The following is a 25,535-nucleotide window of genomic DNA, read 5'->3' on the forward strand; positions in this document are numbered from 1 at the left end:
TCTGTATTAAATCTACTTTAGTCCAGATGTTCATGTTGATTTTAAATATTTCTGGAAGGGAAAACAAAGTGACTGACTATTGCATCAAGAAAAATGAAATATAAATGCAAAATAACCGATCGGCAGCTTTCCAAATTCAGCGTGCGAAGCGGTCGTTGATTTGCCCTGATAATGAAGTGTGTTATTACAAAAACATTGATACAGGTGAAGCTTCCTCTTAATGAGTCACTTTATATCCAATGTGCAATTTGGTTTTAATCTGTAGATACGTTATTACAAAAGTATTGATTAATTATAGATGAAGGGACATATGGTATACTTCGATCTTTGGGTTTTTACCCTGCACAAGTTAAGCGAAAAGCGGGGGGGGGGGGGGGGGGTGAAGAAATTGGTTCACTTTGTCTGTCCGTCTACAAATGTCACGTTATGATTGAGGAACAATTTAATTTCAATTGATTGTTATATTTTGAACACGAATCGGAACATAAATTGGAACATGAATCGGAAAACATGAAACCTGTAGTTTAGCAGAACTTTGGCTCTGAATTTGTCCCGATCGTATGTATGCAGAGAGGAGTGAGATAAGTTTTTTTTTTTAACTCTGCCTATCTGGCAGTCAAACAAAATTGAAAATCATTCCAAACAGGAAACTTACTGTTTTAAAGGATGTTATAAAGGGCATGAATAACTACGTAATGTAATGCGTTAGATCGGGGTGTGTGGAAGATTATGCGTCAACGGCGGGCGGTAAACTTCCGGAATTAATTTTTTTATTCGACCTTTAAAATCATTATTTTATTTGAATTGAAGTATATCCTTAAACAGTGTAGAACACAAGTCGCCCTCTTACCACTTCCAAAATCCTCCAGTTTTGCAGTACTTGGACAAATTAAATAAGGTGGTGGCTAAGACACTGCATCAACGGCGTTAAACTTCCAGAATTTTTTTTTTATACGACCTTTAAAATCATTATTTTATTTCAGTTGAATTATATACTTTAACACTGCGTTGGGAAAGGTATTCTATGAACTCCAGTTTTTGTTTTTAATCCGTTTAGTCACAATATCACAGGAACTTTTCGACGAGTAATGGTCGCGGGACGAGAGGCGATGAATGTAATTATATGTCATGAATTTGTATTAATAAAATAAATGGTGGTCTTGAAATGTGCTTGATCATCTCATTTCGACCTTTTGTCTTTTCAACAAAAGTGCGCCAGCCAAAGAGGGACTCTCAGCCAACACCGACGCAGCCAAGTTTTCGCTCTGGCCTTCAGCGTTTCTCCCGGCGTCTGAGCTCTGCTGAGGCACCAGTCCTGCCACGAGAGGGAGCCCCACAACGACCCCGTCCAACCACACAACAGCAGCAGCCATACAACATGGATTTCATGCGTGTTCCTGACAAAGGAGCAGCCGGGTAAGCATTGTGCACTTCTCATGCTAAGCCATCACAAACTGCCACGTCGGTTTTAAGATTACATAAGAAAAAAAAAATCAGATTCATTGATTTGCTTTTTAGATCTCAAATTAATTATTAAAAAATAAATAAATTATTTTCAAGGAAAGCAAGGGGATGTAATATAGTGTCTCCAAGAATATACTTTACTGGATAACTTGTTCTGTATTCGGCATGTTATTCGGAGCATTGCAGAAATGTCCATTTTTGTCTATTCCACTTGGGGAAGGAATTTTCGGTGTCATTTCCTTTTCAGAGGTAGAATTTTAGTGCCCATCGCAAATTAACACGTTCCCCACATTTCTCCAGTCCCATTCTTTCATGTGCTAAGCCCACACAGCAAGTTGGTGCGTTTCACATGCACAACTGAGCACTTAGCTCATGATGATGTGATCCCAGGTTAAAATCACAAGTACTGTGTTAATTTGTCCGTTTTTCTACTCATTTCCTTGTTTACATGTGATACGTACAAACTCCTGTTTAAAAACAATACCAATGTGATTTTCATGTTTTATCCAACCACCAAGTAAAATTGCTTTTGCTTTGTGATCTTTTCCAAGAACTCAGCGCCGAATGTCTCAGGAAAGAAAACCACCCCCAGGAGGTGGGCGACCAAAGCCAAGACCGAAACCCAAGCCCCGCGTGCCCCAGTGCCGAGCCATGTATGCGTACGATGCTCAAGATACAGATGAACTCAGCTTTAATGCGAAAGAAATAATTGAGATAATCAGTGAAGGTGGGGTATATATATATATTTATACATTTTTTTTTAATATATAATCTTTGTTGACATTCAAATTTATACCCATGGCCATCTGGCTTTCTTCCTTCAACTCTTTTCTTCCCTTAATAATCACCTCATTTTTCATTCAGTGTTTCTTGCACAGCATTGCACATTTTTACCATCTCTGTTGGCAAGCAGGTTTCAACTGCCCACTTGTCCTGGGGGTGATGATTTGAGATGACCAATTGGTAGGGAATGGTGGGGACCACAAAACAATGGACTGAATTTATAGGATGTTGATTTGAAACTTTATTTTCTGTAAGTTTTCTTGTACTTTTAGAAGATATCGTTCCATTATATTTATGCTGTTTGGGAAAGGTGGACCTCATGGTACAGTCAAGCTGGAAGTGCTGTGCATGATGGGTCCATGCTTTGTTCTTCGTGAAGAATACCTGCAAGACAGTTGAGCATGTTGTATTGCATCCCTATCTCGGTTTGCGAGTCGAATGTTTCATTTTCCTGCAGGTTTCCTAAAATTAACTGTTCGCATTTTTATTTCCGAACAATCATACTCAATTTTTGTCGCAGGTTTTCGAGCCTGTCGTGTTTCACTTACAAGTTGTTCGGGTGTCGTTGCCTGTTAGGGTGTTACGTAAATCCTCCGAAGAACATTCCTCATCATTCTGAAGAATCCCAACCAAGAAAATGATGGTCCATGTGCCATACAGCCTGCATATAAGAACTAACCAGCATCTGAAGAAGTGAAAGTCCATCGACCCCTCGACCTCTCCATGGACAATCCACATTATGCTCTGGGAGCCATGCTTCACGAGCAAACAGAGCTCCCGATGCATAAATCCCTGTCTGATTGCATCCCAGATATATTTGATGATGACCCCACCCTATTCAATTCATGGAAATGTGCGTTTGACACTATCATGAGCAAAGCGAGACTTTCTCCCATGGAGGAGCTTCACTACATGGCTCGATTCACAGCTGGCAAACCTAAGGAGAGGGTCCAGATCTATCAGAAAAAGGCTCTACATGAACCCTACCCAGGCAAAGGATGAAGCCTGGTTGGATTTAGAAGAGGTTTGGCAATCCTATTATGGTTGCTGCCAAGTTGAAGGGAGACTTGACGAAACTTGCAAAATTTGGACCACAGGATTTCAAGAGATCTTTTCTGATGCAGGCACGAATGCCTGCTCTCAGATTGACTACATACCCAACTTAGGAATCTTGAACCTTCCGAATGCTATCTGCCCAATGGTCGAAAAGCTGCCCTCATTCATCATTACTAAATAAGGCCTCAAAGGTGTACAAGTACATGATAACTAACCAGCGTCAATACCCTGGCTTCAAAGTCTTCACACATCGTGAAAAGACTAGCGGACCTGTTGTTCAGCCATGCAACCAGTCCGTCAGTCACCAAAGTGCTAAAGACTGACACTGGACCACAGCCGACAAGCCACTGGCCTCTGTCTGTATCACAACACCTGAGGATACACCCTCTCAGAATGCCTTGCGTTCCAGAATAACCCTCCATAACAATGATTGGATTTGGCCAAAATTTGGGGACTGTGTTTGCATCATCTGGACAGGATTGACAGACATTTGTTCTCGAATTGTGAGGACCAAATGAAGTATGATGTCTGATAACCACAGACACAACACTCTCCACCATCGCATTCCCAATCAGGACCAGTTCAGAAATAATCAATGTGCAGCATGTCCAGACGACAACAACAGCAATCAATGAGCAGTGCTCATACCATGACGACGTCAAAAGTGCAAGGACTGATGTTGACACGTACAAGTTCTATGCAAATATTATTTGAGTCAGAATATTCAAATCTGCAGCTGGTCGTTTTCACCTCACTCAAGCTGAGTTTTCCAAACCGGATTCATCTTGTTTTGTGTGTCATTCGGCAACGTGTTGCTGGTTCGTCCTGTTGTAATATTTCATGTTAATTCGTTCATTGTTTTGTGCTGTTCATTTCGTATTGTCAAGGCCTTCCTCAGATTGAGAGTTTGCTTTTGCAAATTAGTCCTGGGTGTATTCCAGGGTACTCTGCTTCCATTTTCTCAACACTATCCTATTTCCTCTCCTCATTTCAAAAAAATCGGAACAAACAACAACAACAAAACTTTACATTTCACTTCCACCTATAACAATTCCCATTTCGATTGGAGTTCCTTCCGCTACTGGTTCTACATTCCCCCACTCTTTTATCCAAACAAAATCAACATCTATCTATAATTCCAGCAATGTGTGTGTGTGTGTGTGTGTGTGTGTGTGTGTGTGTGTGTGTGTGTGTGTGTGTGTGTGTGACCACTGTTTCTCGACAACCACTGACCGATCTAATTGAAACTTGACAGATATATTGCTGGGGACCTGAGGATGTGCCTTTTCAAGGTTTGATATTAATCGGACAAGTGCTTCCCAAGTTATGGCCATTTATTTACCAACCAATGAAAGGACACGTTGCTGCGTAGGCGTGGCCGATGGGGAAAGGTCGCCTTAGTTACCAATGACAGGACACCTTTCTTGGCGTTTTGCACCCACAGTATCTGTCTTCTATCAATCTATAATTCCAGCAATCTGTGTTTGTTTGCTTTTCAAAAGGTTTGAAATTAATCGGACAAGTGGTTCCCAAGTTATGGCCAAGTTAGAGCGCGTTCCCCGTGACGGGTTACAACGTACGGACTTCCGGATAGTGATGACTTACTGTGTTATAATAATTTCTCGATTTATTTTGCACATTTATAGATAAACACAATGCCCCAATCCAGTCGTCGTTTACGAGAGCGAAGGAACGGCCTGGCCTGTGTGGTTGTTGTTTCTGGCATGTGGTTTGAACATTTTTTTTTGCACAAACAGCCACGCATGAACAGGTACGTGAGAGCGAAGGAACGGCCTGTGTGGTTGTTTGAGTTTTTTCACGTACGGCCACGTTCGTATGGGCACACGAGAGCGGAGGAACAGCCTGTGTGGTTGTTGTTTCTGGCACGCGGTTTGAAAGTTTTTATTTATTATAATTTTTTTTTGCACATACGGCCACGCACGTACGAGCACGCGAGAGCGAAGGAACGGCCTGTGTGGTTGTTGTTTCTGGCACGTGGTTTGAAAGTTTTTTGTTCTTTCTTGCACGTACAGCCATGCACGTATGGGCAAGCACGAGTTAAATACAAATGCTTCTTGAAAAAAAGATATATTAAGAATGCATTGCAACACTTGCATCTCCTTCACAAATGCGACACGTGTTCTTCTCCACCACGATATACGTCTCTTCTTCTTCTTCAAAGGGATTATTTTTCTGAGGCGTTTGTCTGGTTTGTGCCTCATCCACAAACCTCCCTCCTGCTCATACATTGCAGTGCTTCTCCAAGCATTCAAACCCCCCATCCTATGATCTTTATCTCTGTCTGTCAAAGTTGGGAATATGAAATTGGGAAAAGCATCCACCCCCACCCTACCCCATCAAAGCTTCATGTACCCCCTTTCTGCCTCCCTCCTCACACCACCCTGTCAATGCTTGCCCTCACCCCACCTCCTGAAAGCTTCACCAACACCCACAAACATTCCCCTGCACCCGACTCCCCCACTCCCCCCAAGCCATACCTTCCCCCACAAAGCCTTCCCTCCGAGCATCCTGCACCATCCCAATGGCTCCTACCTTACTATCTCAAACTGTGTGGACCTCAAACACCCGAAGTTTCCACTCGAACCTGACAAATCTTTTAATCCAGGCCACTGCCGATAAACCAGACATCATCTGTTTAACAGAATCCTTCCTCCCACAGGACATCCCTGACAACTTCGTGTCTCTCCCCGGTTATTGTCTCCTCCGATTTGATAGGCCTGAACCACGACCTAATCGTGGAGTTGCACTTTTCATGAAAAACACAATTTATCATGATCGGTGGTCATGTTGCTGGTTGCACTGTACTAACCGTACACCTCCAAACCCCCAGGAGTACCTCTGGCTGGGACCAACCCTCCACTCCCACCTCTTGTTCATCTGTGTGTTGTACCGTCCTCCTAACAGTGACAACTTCATCCACATCTCTCTTCCACAACATGGACAAATGTTTAACCACTCATCCCAACTCTCTCTTCCTCATATATGGTGATTTGACATAGTACTTCAGCAAAACCTTCTGTGACTCCAAGGGTACTCAAGCTATAAACTTTCCAACCCAGATTTCTCCCAATGGCGAATCCTCCCTTCTGGACTTGGTGATGACTAACAAATGTCTACTGCTCTTCCTCTGCTCCAATTGGTTCATCCAAGCTTCATCCCTTGCCAGGGCAGGGTTCATTCATCTTCCTGACTTAATGCTTGTGAAAGTCACCATCTCTGTCTATTCTCAGAGAGCTGCCTCAATGTCAGCGAGTCTCGCATTTCACTCAAGCACATTAACCGACTACAAGCAGCCACCTCTCTCCAGGACTGCTCTTCTATATCTGCTGGCCATGATGTTTTACTTAGCCTGGGAATTCTTCCACAGAATGATGCTCTCTCTCTCTCTCATGCACAGATTCATCCCATCTCATCTTCAGTTATCCTAATCTTCTTCCCCCATAGTGTACCTAATCCTGTGGTGAGGCAGTTGCTCTGAAACAACTTTCCTTCTCTTCCTGGAACGCAAATCCGACCAAAGGCAATCTTAGTGCATTCCAAAATCCTGCAACAAGTTTCTGTCCACTCTCAGGAGAGCCAGAAAACAACATCTGTCCAACCTCAAGAAGGAACTTTCAAACTTGTCTCCCTCCTCTCAAACCTGGTGATGCATCGTTCAGTCTGTTTCTGGAATATGCTCCCTTTCCATCCCTTCCCTCTCTGAAAAGGGCACCACGACCGACGAGTGAGAAGGCCGAATACCTCAATTCTGTGTTTGCTTCCAGATCTTAGGTCCCCAACCCTTCACACTCTGTATCCATCATTCCCAGTTGTACAGAACTGCTCCTGTACTCTGTTGTTAGCACCTGAGAAGGTTCTTTCAACCCTCGACTCTGACTCTGCCACTGGACTGGACAATATCAACTCACGTGTCCTAAAAACCTGCTCTGCTGCTCTTGCACATCCGCTCTTTGCCCTTTTCACGAGTCAAGTCCTATGTTGATAAAGAAATCAAGTTGCAAGTCCATTCATCATGCCTGAAGTCATCGCCAAGGTCAAGGTCACTCAGCTATATCCTCGAGGCTTGGGAACTGATCGATTCACTCGTTTCTCCAAGTAGGAGTAAGCTGGAAGGGCCGTCACTGTAATCATTAGTTATTTGAGGATGTTCAAAACGTGTATGTGACAATGGAGAAACAATGACGACTGTCCTCGTTCGTTCTTCGCAACATAGCATGTTCCTTGAAAATATCGTGAAGCTTCCTCTTTCCAGAAATTGGATCTCTTTGCTGATTGTGACGGAGTACTACTATGTGTCGGCAGATGTCTGCATTGTGGGAACTTCGACATTTCAACAAAAGCCTGGTGTCGGCTTCGTGGTAAGGGTGGCTGGCTTGGGATCTTGGGGTCCTGAGTTTGAGCACCTGTCAGCCATTGAATTAACATCAGGTGGGGTTGACTCGGCCTATCTTTGAGGTCGATGAGATGATGAGATGAGTACCAGTGTACTGTTAATAGGGACATTGCATCAGTGGCAGTTGCCCCCCCCCCCCTCTCAAGAAAATGATGCGACCTGCAGGCTTGTGCTGCATATGAAGGAGGACATTTCAACAATGCATCCCATCCTGTTTTCTGAAGACCACCTGTTTATATTGCTGGCCAGACATCATCATGACAAGGTTTGTCATCTCTGTTGAGGGGCAACTCTTGCCACCATTCAAGAAGCCAGTTATTATTAAATTGTAATTGGAAGGCTCCTCATCAGTGGACTCATTGGTTGGCTCATTGGAAGTTGTGGGACTTATGAGCAGCTTTGAGGCTGCCTGGAAGTCCAGAAGACAAAAGATGGCTGACCTCCCAGCAGACTGTCTGGAAGAAGTCCCCCACCCCACCACCATTATGAACTGTGGTTTTGACATTTTTGGTGGGCCTGTGGCATGTGACAAATCAACGTGAGAACTAAAAGTTTTACTGTCAATGGAAAATGTGGGATTACAATTATTGTTGGTCTTTGTATGTGGGTCATTCATCTTGACGTGATTGAATCCATGGACACGTGTGGTCTTTTTTCTGCACGCTGCACAGATTCATCGCTATACGCGGCCCCGTCAAACTCCTTCGCTGTGACTGTGACTCCAACTTTGGCAGAGCTCACAACAAATTCACTAAACTTTGAGACACTTGCAACAAATTTGCCGAGCTGACTAAAATACGCCATTTGGAGTCCGTCTGTCTGATGGGTTTTTTTTTTTTGACTGCAATATATTCGGTTGTTACTTATCCAATCTCAACCAAACTTTACAGAAGCACTAAGGGTCACACGACAGAGGTTGTGACGATTTCATTTGCCCCCCTCTCCAAGAGTGTTGTGCCTTGGGTGAGGTTTGTGTTAAGGTGTATTGGGTGGTCGCTTCACGACCGTTATTGTCAGGTTTTCCGTCTGTATGTTTGTATGTAATGGACAGCTCTGGAGGCCAGAGGAGTCAACCGATTTTGATGAAACTTGTCTGGTAGGTTCATACCAGGATCGAGTTGTATGCTTTTGAACACCGTTGCTATGGACGCCACCCTTACCGAGCAACGGGACTTTGAAATTTTTGAAAAAAAATCCGAAAAATAATTTTTTTCGAAAATCAAAAATCGGCTTCCGCACTTTTATGCGCACTATAATCAACCTCTTTGTCAAAAAATTTCAGCCCAATCCGTCAAAAACTGGATGACTAGTATGCAATTATATAGCGACCACCCATGTCACCTTCCGGCTTGTGTCCCATGTTAGTCACGGCTTTTTTCCAAGGCCGCTTCTAATACTAAAGATAACAACATAATATGAATGTTATTCTTCTTTTGGCTGCTCCCGTAAGGGGTCGCCACAGCGGATCAACCGTCTCCATTTCGCTCTATCCTCCGCATCTTCCATTGACACTCCAACCGCCCGCATGTCCACCCTCACCGCATCCATGAACCTCTTCTTTGGCCTTCCTCTTCTCCTCCTGCCTGGCAGCTCCATCCTCAGCATCCTTCTCCTGATATACTCTGCTTCCCTCCTGTGCACATGTCCAAACCATCTCAATCTCGCCTCTCTCACTTTATCTCCAAACCGTCCGACCTGCGCTGTCCCTCTAATATACTCATTCCTTATCCTATCCATCCTCGTCGCTCCCAACGAGAATCGCAGCATCTTTAACTCTGCCACCTCCAGCTCCGCTTCCTGTCTTTTTGTCAGCGCCACCACCTCCAAACCATACAACATAGCTGGTCTCACTACCGTCTTATGTACCTTCACCTTAACTCTTGCAGCTACCCTTCTGTCACAAATCACTCCTGCAACCCTTCTCCACCCACTCCATCCTGCCTGCACTCTTTCACTTTTCTCCTACACTCTCCGTTACTTTGGACAGTTGATCCCAAGTATTTAAACCGATCCACCTTCCCCACCTCAAGTCTTTGCAACCGCACCATACCACAACCCTCCCTTTCATTTACGCACATGTACTCCGTCTTACTCCGACGGACTATCATTCCCCTTCTCTCCAGTGCGTAACTCCACCTCTCAAGGCTCACCTCAGCCTGCTCCCTACTCTCCCAACAGATCATGATGTCATCCGCGAACATCATCGTCCATGGAGACTCCAGTCTGATCTCGTCGGTCAACCTGTCCATCACCATTGCAAACAGGAAAGGGCTCAGAGTCGATCCTTGGTGCAATCCCACTTTAACCTGAAACCGGTCCGTCATTCCTACCGCACACCACACTGTCACACTGTCCTCATACATATCCTGCATGATCCTCACATACTTCACCACTCCCGACTTCCTCATACAATGCCACAACTCCTCTCTTGGCACCCTATCATAAGCTTTCTCTAAATCCACAAACACACAATGTAACTCCTTCTGGCCTTCCCTATACTTCTCCATCAACATTCTCAAAGCAAACATCGCATCATTTCCCACAACTTCATGGTGTGGCTTAACAAGTTTATCCCTCTGTAATTTCCACAGCTCTGCACATCACCCTTGTTCTTGACAATCGGAACCAGTACACTTGATCTCCACTTCTCCGGCATTCTCTCACTTTCCAAGATTTTATTAAACAATCTGGTTAACAACCCCACTGCCATCTCTCTGAAGCACTTCCATGCCTCCACTGGTATGTCATCTGGGCCAACCGCCTTTCCACTCTTCATCCTCTTCAGAGCAGTCCTCACTTCATCCTTACTGATCCACTATCTCCACCTCTTCCAACCTTCTCTCTCTCATTTTCTTCATTCATCAGCTCCTCAAAGTACACCATCCACCTTCTCCATCCATCCATCCACCAAAGTACTCCATCCATCTCCCTCACCACTTCTGCTGAAGTTGCCCAATCATCCCACCCATCTTTACCAACATCCAACACTTGTCTCGCCTCCTCCCTAAATTCCACGCAACAGTCTTCCTCCTTCAGCTTCCACCATCTGGTCCTTGGTTCAGCCCTCACTCTCTTCCTCAACCTCACCTCTAAAGTCATCCTACAGACCACCAATCGATGCTGTTGAGTTACACTCTCCCCTGCCACCACCTTACAGTCACTAATCTCTTTCAGGTTGCATCTCCTGCTTAAGATGTAATCCACCTGTGTGCACTTTCCTCCACTCTTGTATGTCACCCTGTGTTCCTCCTTATTGAAATACGTGTTTACCACTGCCATTTCCATTCTTTTTGCAAACTCTACCACCATTTGCCCTTCCACATTTCTCTTGTTGAGACCATACTGACCCATCACCTCCTCATCCTCTTTATTCCCTTCCCCAACATGAGCATTGAAATCTGCTCCAATCACCACTCTTTCATCCTTGGATACACTCTCCACCACTTCATCTAACTCACTCCAGAAATCTTCTTTATACTCCATCTCACACCCCATATGCGGGGCATATGCAGATGACATTCATCATCACCCCTTCAATTTCCAACTTCACACTCATCACTCGGTCAGACACTCTCCTCACCTCCAATACCCTCTTGACATAATCTTCCTTCAGGATTACCCCGACACCATTTCTCCTCCCATCCACACCATGGTAGAACAGTTTGAAACCACCTCCAATGCTCCTAGCCTTACTCCCCATCCACTTGGTCTCTTGTACACACAGTATGTCCACCTTTCTTCTCTCCATCATATCAGCCAACTCTCGCCCTTTGCCAGTCATCGTCCCAACATTCAGAGTTCCAACTTTCACCTCCACACTTCTACTCTTCCCCCTCTCCCACTGCCTCCGGACTCGCCTTCCCCGTCTTTCTCCTCCTTTGCCCAGCAGTAGCACAATTTCCACTGGGACCCTGCTGACCACCGGTACCGGTCGTTGGTAACCCGGGCCTCGACCGATCCTGTATTGAAATTCGTTTTGTTGTCCGCATAATGATTTGGCATCGGTTTTTACGCCGGATGCCCTTCCTGATGCAATCCTGGTCACCTCTTACGACACACAGGGATATGGGACACCGGTTCTAACAGGGCGTACACCGGGCCCAGTACACTGGTACTCATTTCGCCGACCTCGGAAGGATGACAGGCTGAATCAACCCCCTGGTGTTATATATCTATATCTATATTTCTTCTTCTTTCGGCTGCTCCCGTTCAGGGTCGCCACAGCGGATCATCTGTATGATCCGCATCGTGATTTGGCACATGTTTTACACCGAATGCCCTTCCTGACAACCCTGGTTGCCTCTTACAACACAGGGATATGGTACACCGACATACATGCAGTATATCTATTATATACATTCATACAGAATATATGAATACACATACATGCAATATATATATATATATATATATATATATATATATATATATATATATATATATATATATATATATATATATATATATATATATATATATATATATATATATATATATATATATATATATATATATATATATATATATATATATATATATATATATATATATATATATATATATATATATATATATATATATATATATATATATATATATATATATATATATATATATATATATATATATATATATATATATATATATATATATATATATATATATATATATATATATATATATATATTGTTGCGAATTCGCGCCCGCCGGCGTGCGATCGGCCACGTGACTCGAATCGCGGAACGTCGCCCACCGGACGGACAATTCTGTCGTGACCCTCTCGGACCAACGCCGGGAGCAAGTCACGGGTGGGCCTTTCGGCCTCACCACGATCGTGCCAATCGGCCCTCCGCGTGGGATCGGGTTGTTCGCCAAACTCGACCTACCTCAGTACCCACGCGGAGGGTAGACCGGGCGATCGCACCTCGCCGCAGGTCGACTCCGAACACGGGCCGCTTAAGCGATCCGTTCCGTACTATCGGGATAACCGAGCGGTGTTATCGTCGGCCTCGACGGTTCCGATTAATTATCAGGCGTATTAAGCCCACTACCATCCCTTTACGTGAAGCAAGATGGAGATTCAATGAAAGAAAAGACGAAGCAAAACGGGAAAACAGTTCAACATTATGCACATTTATTCCGCAGCACACGGAGAGCACACATATACAGCCAAACAGAATGCACATATATCAAATGCTACAAAAGAAACAATGACGCAGAGATACGACCGACTACGCGAGCACACGGCAACACTTAAAACAGTTTTACTTCACAGACGGCGCCGACACACATTTACTCAAAAGCAAAAGAAAAGGCCACCCTCAAAGACAAGGGGGCAGATGGGGCCTGTGGGCCAATATTTGCGCGGGACCTGAAGGAGCGGTCAGGTCCGCGAGACCGGGTGGGTCCTACCCGCGTCTTCGTGCTGAGCCGCAAATGTGGCAGCGCGGTGGTGCCCCGACTTCGTGCTCCTTCGCGGGTTTCGTTGGCACCGCTTGGAGTGGGGTGGGAACAGGGCCCCCTTTTCGCACTATCTCAGCGCGGGGGAAAAAGGGGGGGGGGGAATTGTTGATGCTCTGGGGAAAGAGTATAGCTGGCTGGCTTGGGTCCCGTGACGAGCGATTCCACCGCGACCTCGTCGCCGACCGTCGTCTTCCTTGCCTCGGACCCGAGCTCCTCAGTCTCTTCCCCCAATTCTCCTCAGCCTACTGCTGAAAACCACCGGGACGCCCTCGCCTCCCGACTCCACTCCGCGCTCCAAACTGACTGCTTTTCTGCCACTCTCCGCTCTTCCAAAACTGACTCTGCCTCACAACAACAACTCTTGCGCAACAACTCCTCTTGCTCTCTGCCAAAAAAAAAAAAAAACTTCGCTTTTCTGCCACTCTCCGCTCTTCCAAAACTGACTCTGCCCAGATTCACCTTGCGCTCGGCGCTTTATAGGCCGGCAGGAGAACCCATATGCAAATTTCCGGATCAGAACGAGCTCGGGGGCGGAGCCACGCTCGCCCATTGGACGGAGAAAAAGGGGCGTGAATCTCCCCTGATCCTAAAATTTCCATATCTCGATTCCACACAGACACGCCTGGACGCGGGGCCAAACCGCCCCGCGCTTGCTGATTGGACAGATCAGAAGTGGGCGTGTAGCATTCCTGATCCGAATTCTCCTCGGAAAGGCCGCATTTTGCACTCGCGGCTCGGCGCGCATCTTGTACGAGCCCAGGACAGCCCGACGCTCGGTGCTCACAGATGGTGCGGGAATGGCCGCAGAAGGAGAGAGGTGAAGGTGGTGGAGGGTTTATGGCCATGGTGCCGTTTGGAATGGCGGTGATGCGATGTTTGCGGGAGCGAGTTGTGAAGGTAAAGATCGTGGCTGTTGGCGTTGTTGTTGTTGTGTGATGGTTGGAGCATGGTTGGTTCAAAATAAAGATAGAACAGAAAAACGGCTATCTCAAAGCGTCGCAGCCCGAATGAATCACATTTATTCCCTCTAAACAACGGGTTTGGGGCTAACTACACATGTACTTAGAGATATCTCACCTACGGGACCTGAATGGTGGTTTGCGAATTTCCACAACTATATACATATATATATATACATATATATATATACATATATATACATATACATATACATATATACATATATATATACATATTATATATATATATATATATATATATATATATATATATATATATACATACATATACATCTTCTTCTTTCGGCTGCTCCCGTTAGGGGTCGCCACAGCGGATCATCCGTATGATCCGCATCGTGATTTGGCACATGTTTTTTTTTTTTACGCCGGATGCCCTTCCTGACGCAACCCTGGTCGCCTCTTACGACACAGGGATATGGCACACCTATTTTAACCGGGGTATACACCGGCCCAGTATACTGGTACTCATTTCGCCGACCTCGGAAGGATGACAGGCTGAGTCAACCCCCTGGTGTATTAATTCAGTGGCCCAACGGGGCTTGAACTCAGGACGTTTTGGATCCCAAGCCGCTGCGCCAACACCTGGCTATATATATATATATATATATATATATATATATATATATATATATATATATATATATATATATATATATATATATATATATATATATATATATATATATATATATATATATATATATATATATATATATATATATATATATATATATATATATATCTCAGCAAAAATAAAAACTCAACACTCATTATTTGTCAAATAGTGTTTTGAAACTTTTCTTGAAAGAGTTCTTGTTGTGATTATGGTTAAAAGGCATTGTCGAGGGCATTACTTCACACATTCATTCTACTGGTCGGGCCGACGTAGCACGTAACAGAGCACTGCACGCTAAAATCACGTTTCCACGTGACACAAGTCACGTGGCCTATTGATACACCTGCAATTGATCTCAAGGTAGCAGAGGAGAGTATCATCTCAGAAAAACAAGGTTTTATGGTTAATTATTCATTAATTTGCAATGCCACGACTGTCAAACATTCAGCGTGAACGTGCCATTGGCATGCTGAATACGGGAACATCCGTCACTGACGTTGCGAGGGTTATGGGATGCAGTCGACAGACCATCCATAACCTCCAGACAAGTCTCCATCAAACTGGCACCACAGCTGACCGCCCCATCCTGGTCGACCACGTGTTACGTCACGCGCAGAAGACCGACAGATTATCTTACGTTAATCGGTTTGTCACTGCCTAAACCATTCGAAATCGCCTGCGCTCTGCTCGTATTCATGCATGGCGGACCAATTCTAAGCCGTTTCCATCGACGCCAACATTTTCTTTGGGCACGACGGCACCTGAGATGGACCCAGCGAGATTGGAATCGGGTTGTGTTTCGTGACGAATCAAGGTTCACACTAACTTTTGCTGATGGAAGGGTTAGAGTGTGGAGAAGACGAGGAGAACGCAATGCCCAGTGTTGCATACAGGAAGTGGATCGCTTTGGGGGCGGTCGCGTTATGGTTTGGGGTGGTATCAACGGTCATGCTCGATCCCGACTCTTGTCATCCAGGGAAACCTTAATGCGGCAGCATACAGGGATCAGGTGCTCGTTCCAGAGCTTTTACCATTCATGGCAGCTCATGGCCCAGGTCTGACTTTCCAACAGGATAACGCCAGACCTCATACGGCCAATTTAACAACGAATTTCCTCAGGGATGCTGGCATCAATGTCATGGAGTGGCCCTCAAGATCTCCTGACCTCAACCCCAGAGAGCATGTGTGGGATGTGTTAGGCAGGCAGCTCCATCAAGTAAGGAACCCTCCACAGAACTTACAGGAGCTTGGTGCCATGTTGGTACAAATATGGCGGCGCATTCCCCAAGCTGTGTTCAGATGCATCTTCCAATCCATGAGGAGACGTTGTATCGCAGTTGTGAACGCCCATGGAGGACACACCCGATATTGACATGATTTCATTAAGTTGTGACTCACAGTTTTTGATCATGGACATTGTCGTCGCATTTCCGGTGGAACCGATTCCATGACAAACATGATCTGTATGCTATAGCATCTTTAATGACAAGAGAATTGAATACAATCGTTATTTTAAACCTATTTTCTAAAGTGTTCAAATTATTGACTTTGAAACGAGTGTAAAGTTTTTATTTTTGTTGAGTTTATATATAAAAATAAATATATAAATATATATATATAAAAATATATATATAAATATATATATAAAAATATATATATAAATATATATATAAAAAATATATATATAAATATATATATAAAAATAAATATATATATAAAAATAAATATATATATAAAAATAAATATATATATAAAAATAAATATATATATAAAAATAAATATATATATAAAAATAAATATATATATAAAAATAAATATATATATAAAAATAAATATATATATATATATATATATATATAAATATATATATATATATATATATATATATATATATATATATATATATATATATATATATATATATATATATATATATATATATATATATATATATATATACAGTGGGGAGAACAAGTATTTGATACACTGCCAATTTTGCAGGTTTTCCCACTTACAAAACACGTAGAGGTCTGTAATTTTTATCAGAGGTACACTTCAACTGTGAAAGACGGAATCTAAAACAAAAATCCTGAAAATCACAGTTTGATTTTTAAATAATTAATTTGCATTTTATTGCATGAAATAAGTATTTGATACATCAGAAAAACAGAACTTAATATTTGGTACAGAAACCTTTGTTTGCAATTTCAGAGATCAGACGTTTCCTGTAGTTCTGAACCAGGTTTGCAGACTGCAGCAGGGATTTTGGCCCACTCCTCAATACAGATCTTCTCCAGATCCTTCAGGTTTTGGGGCTGTCGCTGGGCAACACACACTTTCAGCTCCCTCCAAAGATTTTCTATTGGGTTCAGGTCTGGAGACTGGCGAGGCCACTCCAGGACCTTGAGATGCTTCTTACGAAGCCACTCCTTAGTTGCCCTGGCTGTGTGTTTCGGGTCGTTGTCATACTGGAAGACCCAGCCATGCCCCATCTTCAATGCTCTTGTTGAGGGAAGGAGGTTGTTGGCCAAGATCTCGCGATACATGGCCCCATCCATCCTCCCCTCAATACGGTGCAGTCGTCCTGTACCCTTTGCAGAAAAGCATCCCCAAAGAATGATGTTTCCACCTCCATGCTTCACGGTTGGGATGGTGTTCTTGGGGTTGTACTCATCCTTCTTCTTCCTCCAAACACGGCGAGTGGAGTTTAAACCAAAAAAACTCGATTTTGGTGTCATCAGACCACATGACCTTCTCCCATTCCTCCTCTGGATCATCCAGATGGTCATTGGCAAACTTCAGACAGGCCTGGACATGCGCTGGCTTGAGCAGAGGGACCTTGCGTGCGCTGCAGGATTTTAATCCATGATGGCGTAGTGTGTTACTTATGGTTTTCTTTGATGCTGTGGTCCCAGCTCTCTTCAGGTCATTGACCAGGTCCTGTCATGTCGTTCTGGGCTGATCCCTCACCTTTCTCATGATCATTGAGGCTCCACGAGGTGAGATCTTGCATGGAGCCCCTGACCGAGGGAGATTGACTGTTATTTTGAACTTCTTCCATTTTCTAATTATTGTGCCAACAGTTGTTGTCTTCTCACCAAGCTGCTTGCCTATTGTCCTGGAGCCCATCCCAGCCTTGTGCATGTCTACAATTTTGTCCCTGATGTCCTTCGACAGCTCTCTGGTCTTGCCCATTGTGGAGAGGTTGGAGTCTGATTGATTTTGTGTGGACAGCTGTCTTTTATGCAGATAACGAGTTCAAATAGGTGCAGTCAATACAGGTAATGAGTGGAGAATGGGAGGGCTTCTTAAAGACAAAACTCACAGGTCTGTGAGAGCCGGAATTCTTACTGGTTGGTTGGTGATCAAATACTTATTTCATGCAATAAAATGCAAATTAATTATTTAAAAATCATGCAATGTGATTTTCAGGATTTTTGTTTTAGATTCCGTCTTTCACAGTTGAAGTGCACCTATGATAAAAATTACAGACCTCTATGTGCTTTGTAAGTGGGAAAACCTGCAAAATCGGCAGTGTATCAAATACATGTTCTCCCCACTGTATATACATACACATCCATGCAGTATATCTAGATATATTTATATACATACATACATAGTGTTGTGGTTGAGGAAATTCGCAAACCACCATTCAGGTCCCGTAGGTGAGATATCTCTGTAAGTGCATGTGTAGTTAGCCCCAAACCCGTTGTTTAGAGGGAATAAATGTGATTCATTCGGGCTGCGACACTTTAAGATAGCCGTTTTTCAGTTCTATCTTTATTTTGAACCAACCACGTCTCAACCGCCATCACACAACAACCACCAACCGCAACTCCGCTTCACAACAACAACAACGCCAACAGCCATGACCTTTACCTTCACAACTCGCTCTCGCAAACATCGCATCACCACCATTCCAAGCGTCACCGTGGCCAGGGACCGCCACTTTAGACCCTCCACCACCTTCGCCTCTCCTTCTGCGGCCATTCCCGCACCGCTTGTGGGCACCGAGCGTCAGGCTGTCCTGGACTCGTACAGGGCGCGCGCCGAGCAGCGGGTGCAAAAAGCGGCCTTTCCGAGGAAGAGTCGGATCAGGAATGATACACGCCCACTTCCGATCCGTCCAATCATTAAGCGCGGGGCGATTTGGCCCCGCCTCCAGGTGCGTCGGAGTAGAATCGATATATGCAAATTCGAGGATCAGGGGAGGTTCACGCCCACTTTTCCTCCACCCAATGGGCGAGCGTGGCTCCGCCCCCGAGCTCATCCTAATCCGGAAATTTGCATATGGGTTCTCCTGCCGTACTATAAAGTGCCGAGCGCGGGGCGAATTTTGTCAGTTTTGGGCTCGGGCGAGTTGGAGAGGTGTGATGGCGGCGGAGTGTGGCAGCAGCAGTCAAGGGAGTTGGAGAGGAGTCGAGTTTTTGGGCTCGGGCGAGTTGGAGAGGTGTGGCGGCGGCAGAGTGTGGCAGCAGCAGTCAAGACGGGTCTGGAGGAGAGTCGGAGTCTGTCGGGGTTCGGAGTCTGTCGGGGAGCTGCAGAGAGGGGAAGCCGGGAGCGCGGTCGAGGTCGCAGTGGAGTTGCTTGTCGCGGGACCCAAGCAAGCCAGATATTCTCTTTCCCCAGAGCATCAACAATTCCCCCCTTCCCCCCCCCCCCACACTGAGATAGTGCGGAAAGGGGGCCCCGTTCCCACCCCATTCCAAGCAATGCCAACGAAACCCGCGGAGGAGCGCGGAGTCGGGGCACCGCCACGACATTTGCGGCTCATCACAAGACGGGTAGGCTCCACCCGGTCTCGCGCCCACAGACCACGTCTCTCCCCTTGTATTCGAGGGTGGCCCTTTTTCTTTTGCTTTTGAGTATATGTGTTGTTGGCGCCGTCTGTAAAGTAAAACTAAATGTTGCCGTGTGCTCGCGTAGTCGGTAGTAGATCTGCATTGTTGCGTTTCTTTTGTTGCAATTGCTTTTGGTGCATAATTGTTGTAATTGTATATGTGTGCTATCCGTGTGCCACGGAATAAATGTGCCTCATTTTGAACTGTTTTTCCCGTTTCGCTTCGTCTTTTAATTGAATTTCCATCTTACTTCACGTAAAGGGTTGGTAGTGGGCTACATACGCCCGATAATTAATCGGAACCGTCGAGGTTGACGATAGCACCGCTCGGTAATCCCGATAGTACAGAACGGGTCGCTTAAGTGGTCCGTGTCCGGGGTCGACCTGCGGCGAGGTGCGATCGCCCGGTCTACCCTCCGTGTGGGTACTTAGGTAGGTCTAATTTGGCGAACAACCCTATCCCACGCGGGGGGCCGATTGGCACAATCGTGGTGAGGCCGAAAGGCCCACCCGTGACTAGTTCCCGGCGTTAGTCCGAGAGGGTCACGACAGAATTGTCCATCCGGTGGGCGACGTGCCACGATTCGAGTTACGTGGCCGCTCGCATGCCGGCGGGCGCAAATTCGCAACAATATGTATATATATGTATATATATATATATATATATATATATATATATATATATATATATATATATATATATATATATATAAATTCAGTGGCCCAACGGGGCTTGAACTCAGGACCTTTTGGGTTCCAAGCCCCTGCCCTCACCACTGCGCAACACCAGGCTTTATAATATTAATGTTATTACAAAACAATATTAATACGAATAATATCCCCGCTCCCCAAATCATTTTTCCTCCTTGAATAAACGCTGTGTTAATGTGGATAAATAGCTTATTGTGGTGGTTTTTGGGGTTTGATAACGAGGAAGAAGAAGAGGCCTCAAGGAAGTAAAAAATAAATAAATAAATAAATGATAAACCACAAACACGTTTGTTTACCTATTTAAATTAAAGTTTACCTATATATTTAAATTGTTTACCTATTTAAATTAAATTTAAACCTATTTAAATTAAATTTAAATTTACCTGAAATAAATCTGGAGGAATCCCGACATTCTTGAAGCACTCTGCTTATCATGTCCACCACAGAAGAGACCCAAGACAAGATCTACTGTAATGTCTGTACCCCAGAGAGGATAATAACATGACCCTTCCTGTCGCTCCCGTAAAGAGTCGATGCACTATTTTTTTTTTCGATGAGAATTTTTGTCTGTACCTTATCTGAAAGCTGTGAAGACCAATTAAAATTGTTCCATCAGAACAACAGATCCACTAAAAAAATTAACAAACAAATAAAAATTAACACTACTGCCTGGAAGAGTCTTCTTTGGCTCTATCTGAGCACTTATTTCATGATTTCTCAAATCCCTTATGTTATTCGTTTTTATACATACACACAATGGTTATTTATTTTGTCTATTAATGTCATCTGTCTTCATAATTCATGAAAAATTACGTCACCTAATGTTCTTTCCGTGTGATGCAAGACCCGACATAAACTTTGGGTCATTTTCAAAAATTGTTGTTTGTTTTTTTCCAGATCCATCCGGATGGTGGATGGGGCGGCTGAGAGGAAAAAAAGGCCTCTTCCCTGGAAATTATGTCGAAAAATTTTGAGTTTGAACATTTATCCATGTTTGCGCAACAGTGGTGTGATAACTTAACTTGGGTACCGATCCCCCCTCCCCCCAAAAAATCCATCAAAGCACTTGCCAACTACAGGAGTGACCGTTTCAGGCGGCAGTGTGGCTTTCAGGTAATGTTATGACTGATAATGGAACATGAGTTCCACGAAGGTTGCCTTTCACCCCCAAGTTGTGCGAGTTGCCATGAACTTTTTTTTTCCAATCTGTGCTACATGTTAAACCACAAGGTTGTGCAGTATGACACTGGCCTATAGAAAATATACAAATCTGTCTTGTATAAAGCAAAACTGATGCATTGGATATCATTTAACATTCAAGTCTGTCTGTCCCCAAACCAGAAACCCACAAAAGATCCTTTGTATTCTGGTTGACCTGGTGAGCTAAGCATTTTCCTGCATGGTCATGGAAATTGCTTAGCGTGCCCGATAGCAGGGAGGTGGAGGTGGCGACGCCATGGCAGCCTTCGGATAACAGATATAAGATTTGCACTGTGCATGTTTGTGTCCAGCCTCTCTCCATGTAAATTAAGATATCATTTTTGTTTTATGAGAGCTGAGTAGTGGATAGCTACCCATAAGCTTGGAATACTGCCGATTGGAGAGTGTCCACAGTTTTAATCGCTATTTATTGACCGTGTTTTTTTTTTTTTAATAAACATAAACACTGAAAATAAATAAATAAAAAAACACTGGTAAAGAAAACAATAGAATGCTCTATAATTTGGTTGAAACTGGATTTTAGGTTAAGAAGTTATTCCATGTATATGCAGAACAAGATGCTGCGTAAGCTCACCAAATCATTCTGTTTAAACCATTTGAAAATAGCAATATTGTACAGCCATCGTGTTAGTACCTGATTGCCAAATAAATTTCAACTTGCATGTTTCAGTTGGCACAAATATTGTTCTGATTGGTAAAAGGCATATTGAAGGCCCAAGCCTCATGCCTTATATTGTAGGTGAGAAAAGGAACATGTGTATACGTGTAGTTCCTTGGTGAAAATAAAGGAGAAGAAGAAACCAACTTTAAACTTAAGCAATCAGTGGTCAACATAGCCTGATATTGGCTAAAGATCTTAGGGTCTCGAGTTCAAGTACCTGTGAATTAACACCAAGTGGGTTGACTCAGCCTGTCGTCCTTCAGAGGTTGGTGAAATGAGCGCCAGTAGTAGGAGGCATTGTATCAACAGCTCATCTGCCCCATTTCCAGCCCCCAAAGAAATCAAGACAGTAGTTAAAACATTTAGATCATGAAAACCTTGTATGCTATTTCGAGGCACCAACCCAAGCACAAGTTGGATTCCCAAAGCAAAGCAAACCTTCAATAACCAAACACCAAGTACTTCCATATCAACAAGGTGGGGCACTATAAAATGGTAGCTGCAGCACTATTACCTTCAGATTTTAAAGTCTATGGTTGTAGTTGTATTTCTGATGGGCATCAGGCACTCTCAGCTGTCTGCAATAGAATCATTGCATTGCAGTCTGAAGTTGCTAACACTGATGGCTGCATAAGAATGAAGAAGCTTGGACCAGCTTCAGGCAATGGTGTAGCATTATTGGCTGAGGGGTGGCTGCTGCTGATGCAATCAATGCCATCTGCTGGTTAGGGAAGGAATTTATTCATGATGTTGGCAATAACTCAACTCCTCTTCAACAACCACAAACGAACATTGGCAGATGGGACAACTGTTTAACATCCATGCGAGTGAAGGCACACATTGATGAATCACCCTGCCTGGGAAACACCAGGATAGCAATTTACAGCTGCATCATTGATCCCAGGCTAGATCGTTTAGTAACAACTGGAAAGAAGTCAGAGATGGTATCATCTCACAGCACTCAGAACCAGAATGTAGTTCAGACATCAGATTGATCCGTTTTGGTGACACCACGAAGACCAAGAATCCTCCAGAGGAAACTCTCGTCTGCATTTGGTGAGGACGCGAAGAGCAAGGATAGTCAATCGTTGACCTCAGCGTAAAGCTCGACGACTCTGAGCAAATAGTGAACTCCATTTCAAATTATGAGCAAAGACCTTGCCCAGAATACCAAGTCGAGCAAAGACCGAGGGGTGACATTGAGAGCAGTGCCACCCCTCGGTAGTTGTTGCAGTCCTGGCAATAACCCTTCCCTTTCCAGAGGGAGAACAAGGCCAATCTTCGTCAGTTGAAATGATGCCCGTGTTCCAGGCAGAGCACAGACCTGCATGCAACACGAGTACAGCATTTCCACCAGCCATGAGTTCAGCATGGATGTCACAGATCCCAGGAGCTTTACCCCATTTCAACCGGTTCACCACAGCCTGCATTTCCACAAACGAAGGTGGACCACAGTTGAATGAAGGGTCAGCAACACCCCTGACATCCAACAACAGCTGGTGGGTCAGCCTGGTACAGCAGCTCAAAGTAACCGGCCCAGCGGGCCTTCACTTCGGACTCCTCTGTCAAGATCCCACCACCCTCCGCTAACTGCAGTACACCGAGGGATGGGCTTGGAGGAACGCAATGCATAAATTCCCCTACAAGCAGGATGAGAAACACTTGACCACAGGTGATACTCTATCCCCACAGATTCTGACACCAAGGCCTCCTTATCCACCCTCAGCACACGTAGTTTTATGCAACTCCTTGAACAGCTCAACTCTGCCATTAAGACAGGCCCTGTGACTGTTAAGACAAAATTCTTCTTCACCCAATGGTGAGTTCCAAGACATCCACCCACATCAATAATGGTGGTCTTGAAGGCTCTCTACAACTCTTCAGGATTCCCCAAAGCATCCAGACCCCCCCCCCCCAAATCCCCACTCACAAACTCCTCAGCTCCCATCTGATCCTTGAGCTTGCCAACATCCAGCCAAGGATGGTACTATTCTCCTGGATTTAGGCTGCAACTTCAGAGTTGCTACCACAAGCCTGTGGTCGGTATCAAGGAAGAGCACTCCAGTAGACCCTGCAGTTGTGAATCATCCTCCAGTGACCATCAACAAGCACATGGGGTCAATCTCCTTTATTCCAACATTGGTGGCATGGCAAAGTCCAGTGATGAGCCTGTGGACACTGAAACCATGACCTTCTCTATGTAGATGTTTATCAAAGCAGAACTGTTCCTGGTAAGAGTATAAAGTCCAAGCAGTTCAGTTTTATAAGGTGTTGCTGCATGAAAACTTTACAGAATTAAAAAAATATTTGGCCAATTTACATGCAGGCTCTGTTATGCACTCCTTAACTGCTGGATGAAAAACTGAAAAAGTTGTGATTGTACTCTGGGTGTCCATGAAGATGGTACCTGAGATGGGCACCAACTTGTTACTTCTATGTGAAAGTGGACAAGTGTATGAATTATCATACCTGTTAATGCACTCCTACATGAAGAGAATAAATAAATAAATAAATAATAATTAAAAAAAATAATAATAATAATAATAAAAAAAAAAAAAACTTTAAAATGAGATACGACAAAAAATAAAAAAATAACTCCCAGAAACTGCACAACTTCGCACCTGTCAGGAACAGGTGTTTATTCTGCACAAGAAGACAAGGCCGTGTACGAGCACAACTTCAATTGATGGATACCATTACACAAGTAGGAGAATAGAACCTGATATTTTAAAAACACAAGAATCGAAGGTTTATCAATTGCTTCAAAGATTATGGCTAAACTATACAACTACATACTAGATAGATGTAATATACTGTACAGAAGGCATTACGAAGGAAAGGAAAGGAAAGGAGAGAGACAGAGAGAGACAGAGAGAGACAGAGAGAGACAGAGAGAGACATAGAGAGAGACATAGAGAGAGACAGAGAGAGAGAGACAGAGAGAGAGAGACAGAGAGAGAGAGACAGAGAGAGAGAGACAGAGAGAGAGAGACAGAGAGAGAGAGACAGAGAGAGACAGAGAGAGACAGAGAGAGACAGAGAGAGACAGAGAGAGACAGAGAGAGACAGAGAGAGACAGAGAGAGACAGAGAGAGACAGAGAGAGACAGAGAGAGAGACAGAGACAGACAGAGAGAGACAGAGAGAGACAGAGAGAGACAGAGAGAGACAGAGAGAGACAGAGAGAGACAGAGAGAGACAGAGAGAGACAGAGAGAGACAGAGAGAGACAGAGAGAGACAGAGAGAGACAGAGAGAGACAGAGAGAGAGAGACAGAGAGAGAGAGAGACAGAGAGAGACAGACAGAGAGAGAGAGACATAGAGAGA

The 25,535-nt window shown here is 44.2% G+C and overlaps 1 protein-coding gene across 1 annotated transcript in view; it reads left to right on the top strand.

Annotated features, from left to right (window-relative positions):
- Window positions 1–22,217, top strand: part of LOC147015159 (unconventional myosin-Ie-like) — a 143,497-nt gene extending 121,280 nt beyond the window's left edge. The window contains exons 27-29 of the mRNA XM_085849669.1: window positions 1,212–1,416; window positions 2,016–2,191; window positions 21,225–22,217. Coding sequence (XP_085705795.1) covers window positions 1,212–1,416; window positions 2,016–2,191; window positions 21,225–21,301 — 458 coding nt within the window. The 3' untranslated portion in view covers window positions 21,302–22,217. The remainder of the gene's footprint in view (window positions 1–1,211; window positions 1,417–2,015; window positions 2,192–21,224) is intronic.
- The last annotated feature ends 3,318 nt before the right edge of the window (window positions 22,218–25,535 follow it).

This window comes from Eptatretus burgeri, chromosome 12, assembly GCF_056783735.1.
Source record: "Eptatretus burgeri isolate ZD-2024b chromosome 12, Ebu_testis_v1, whole genome shotgun sequence".
Taxonomy (NCBI): Eukaryota; Metazoa; Chordata; class Myxini; order Myxiniformes; family Myxinidae; genus Eptatretus; species Eptatretus burgeri.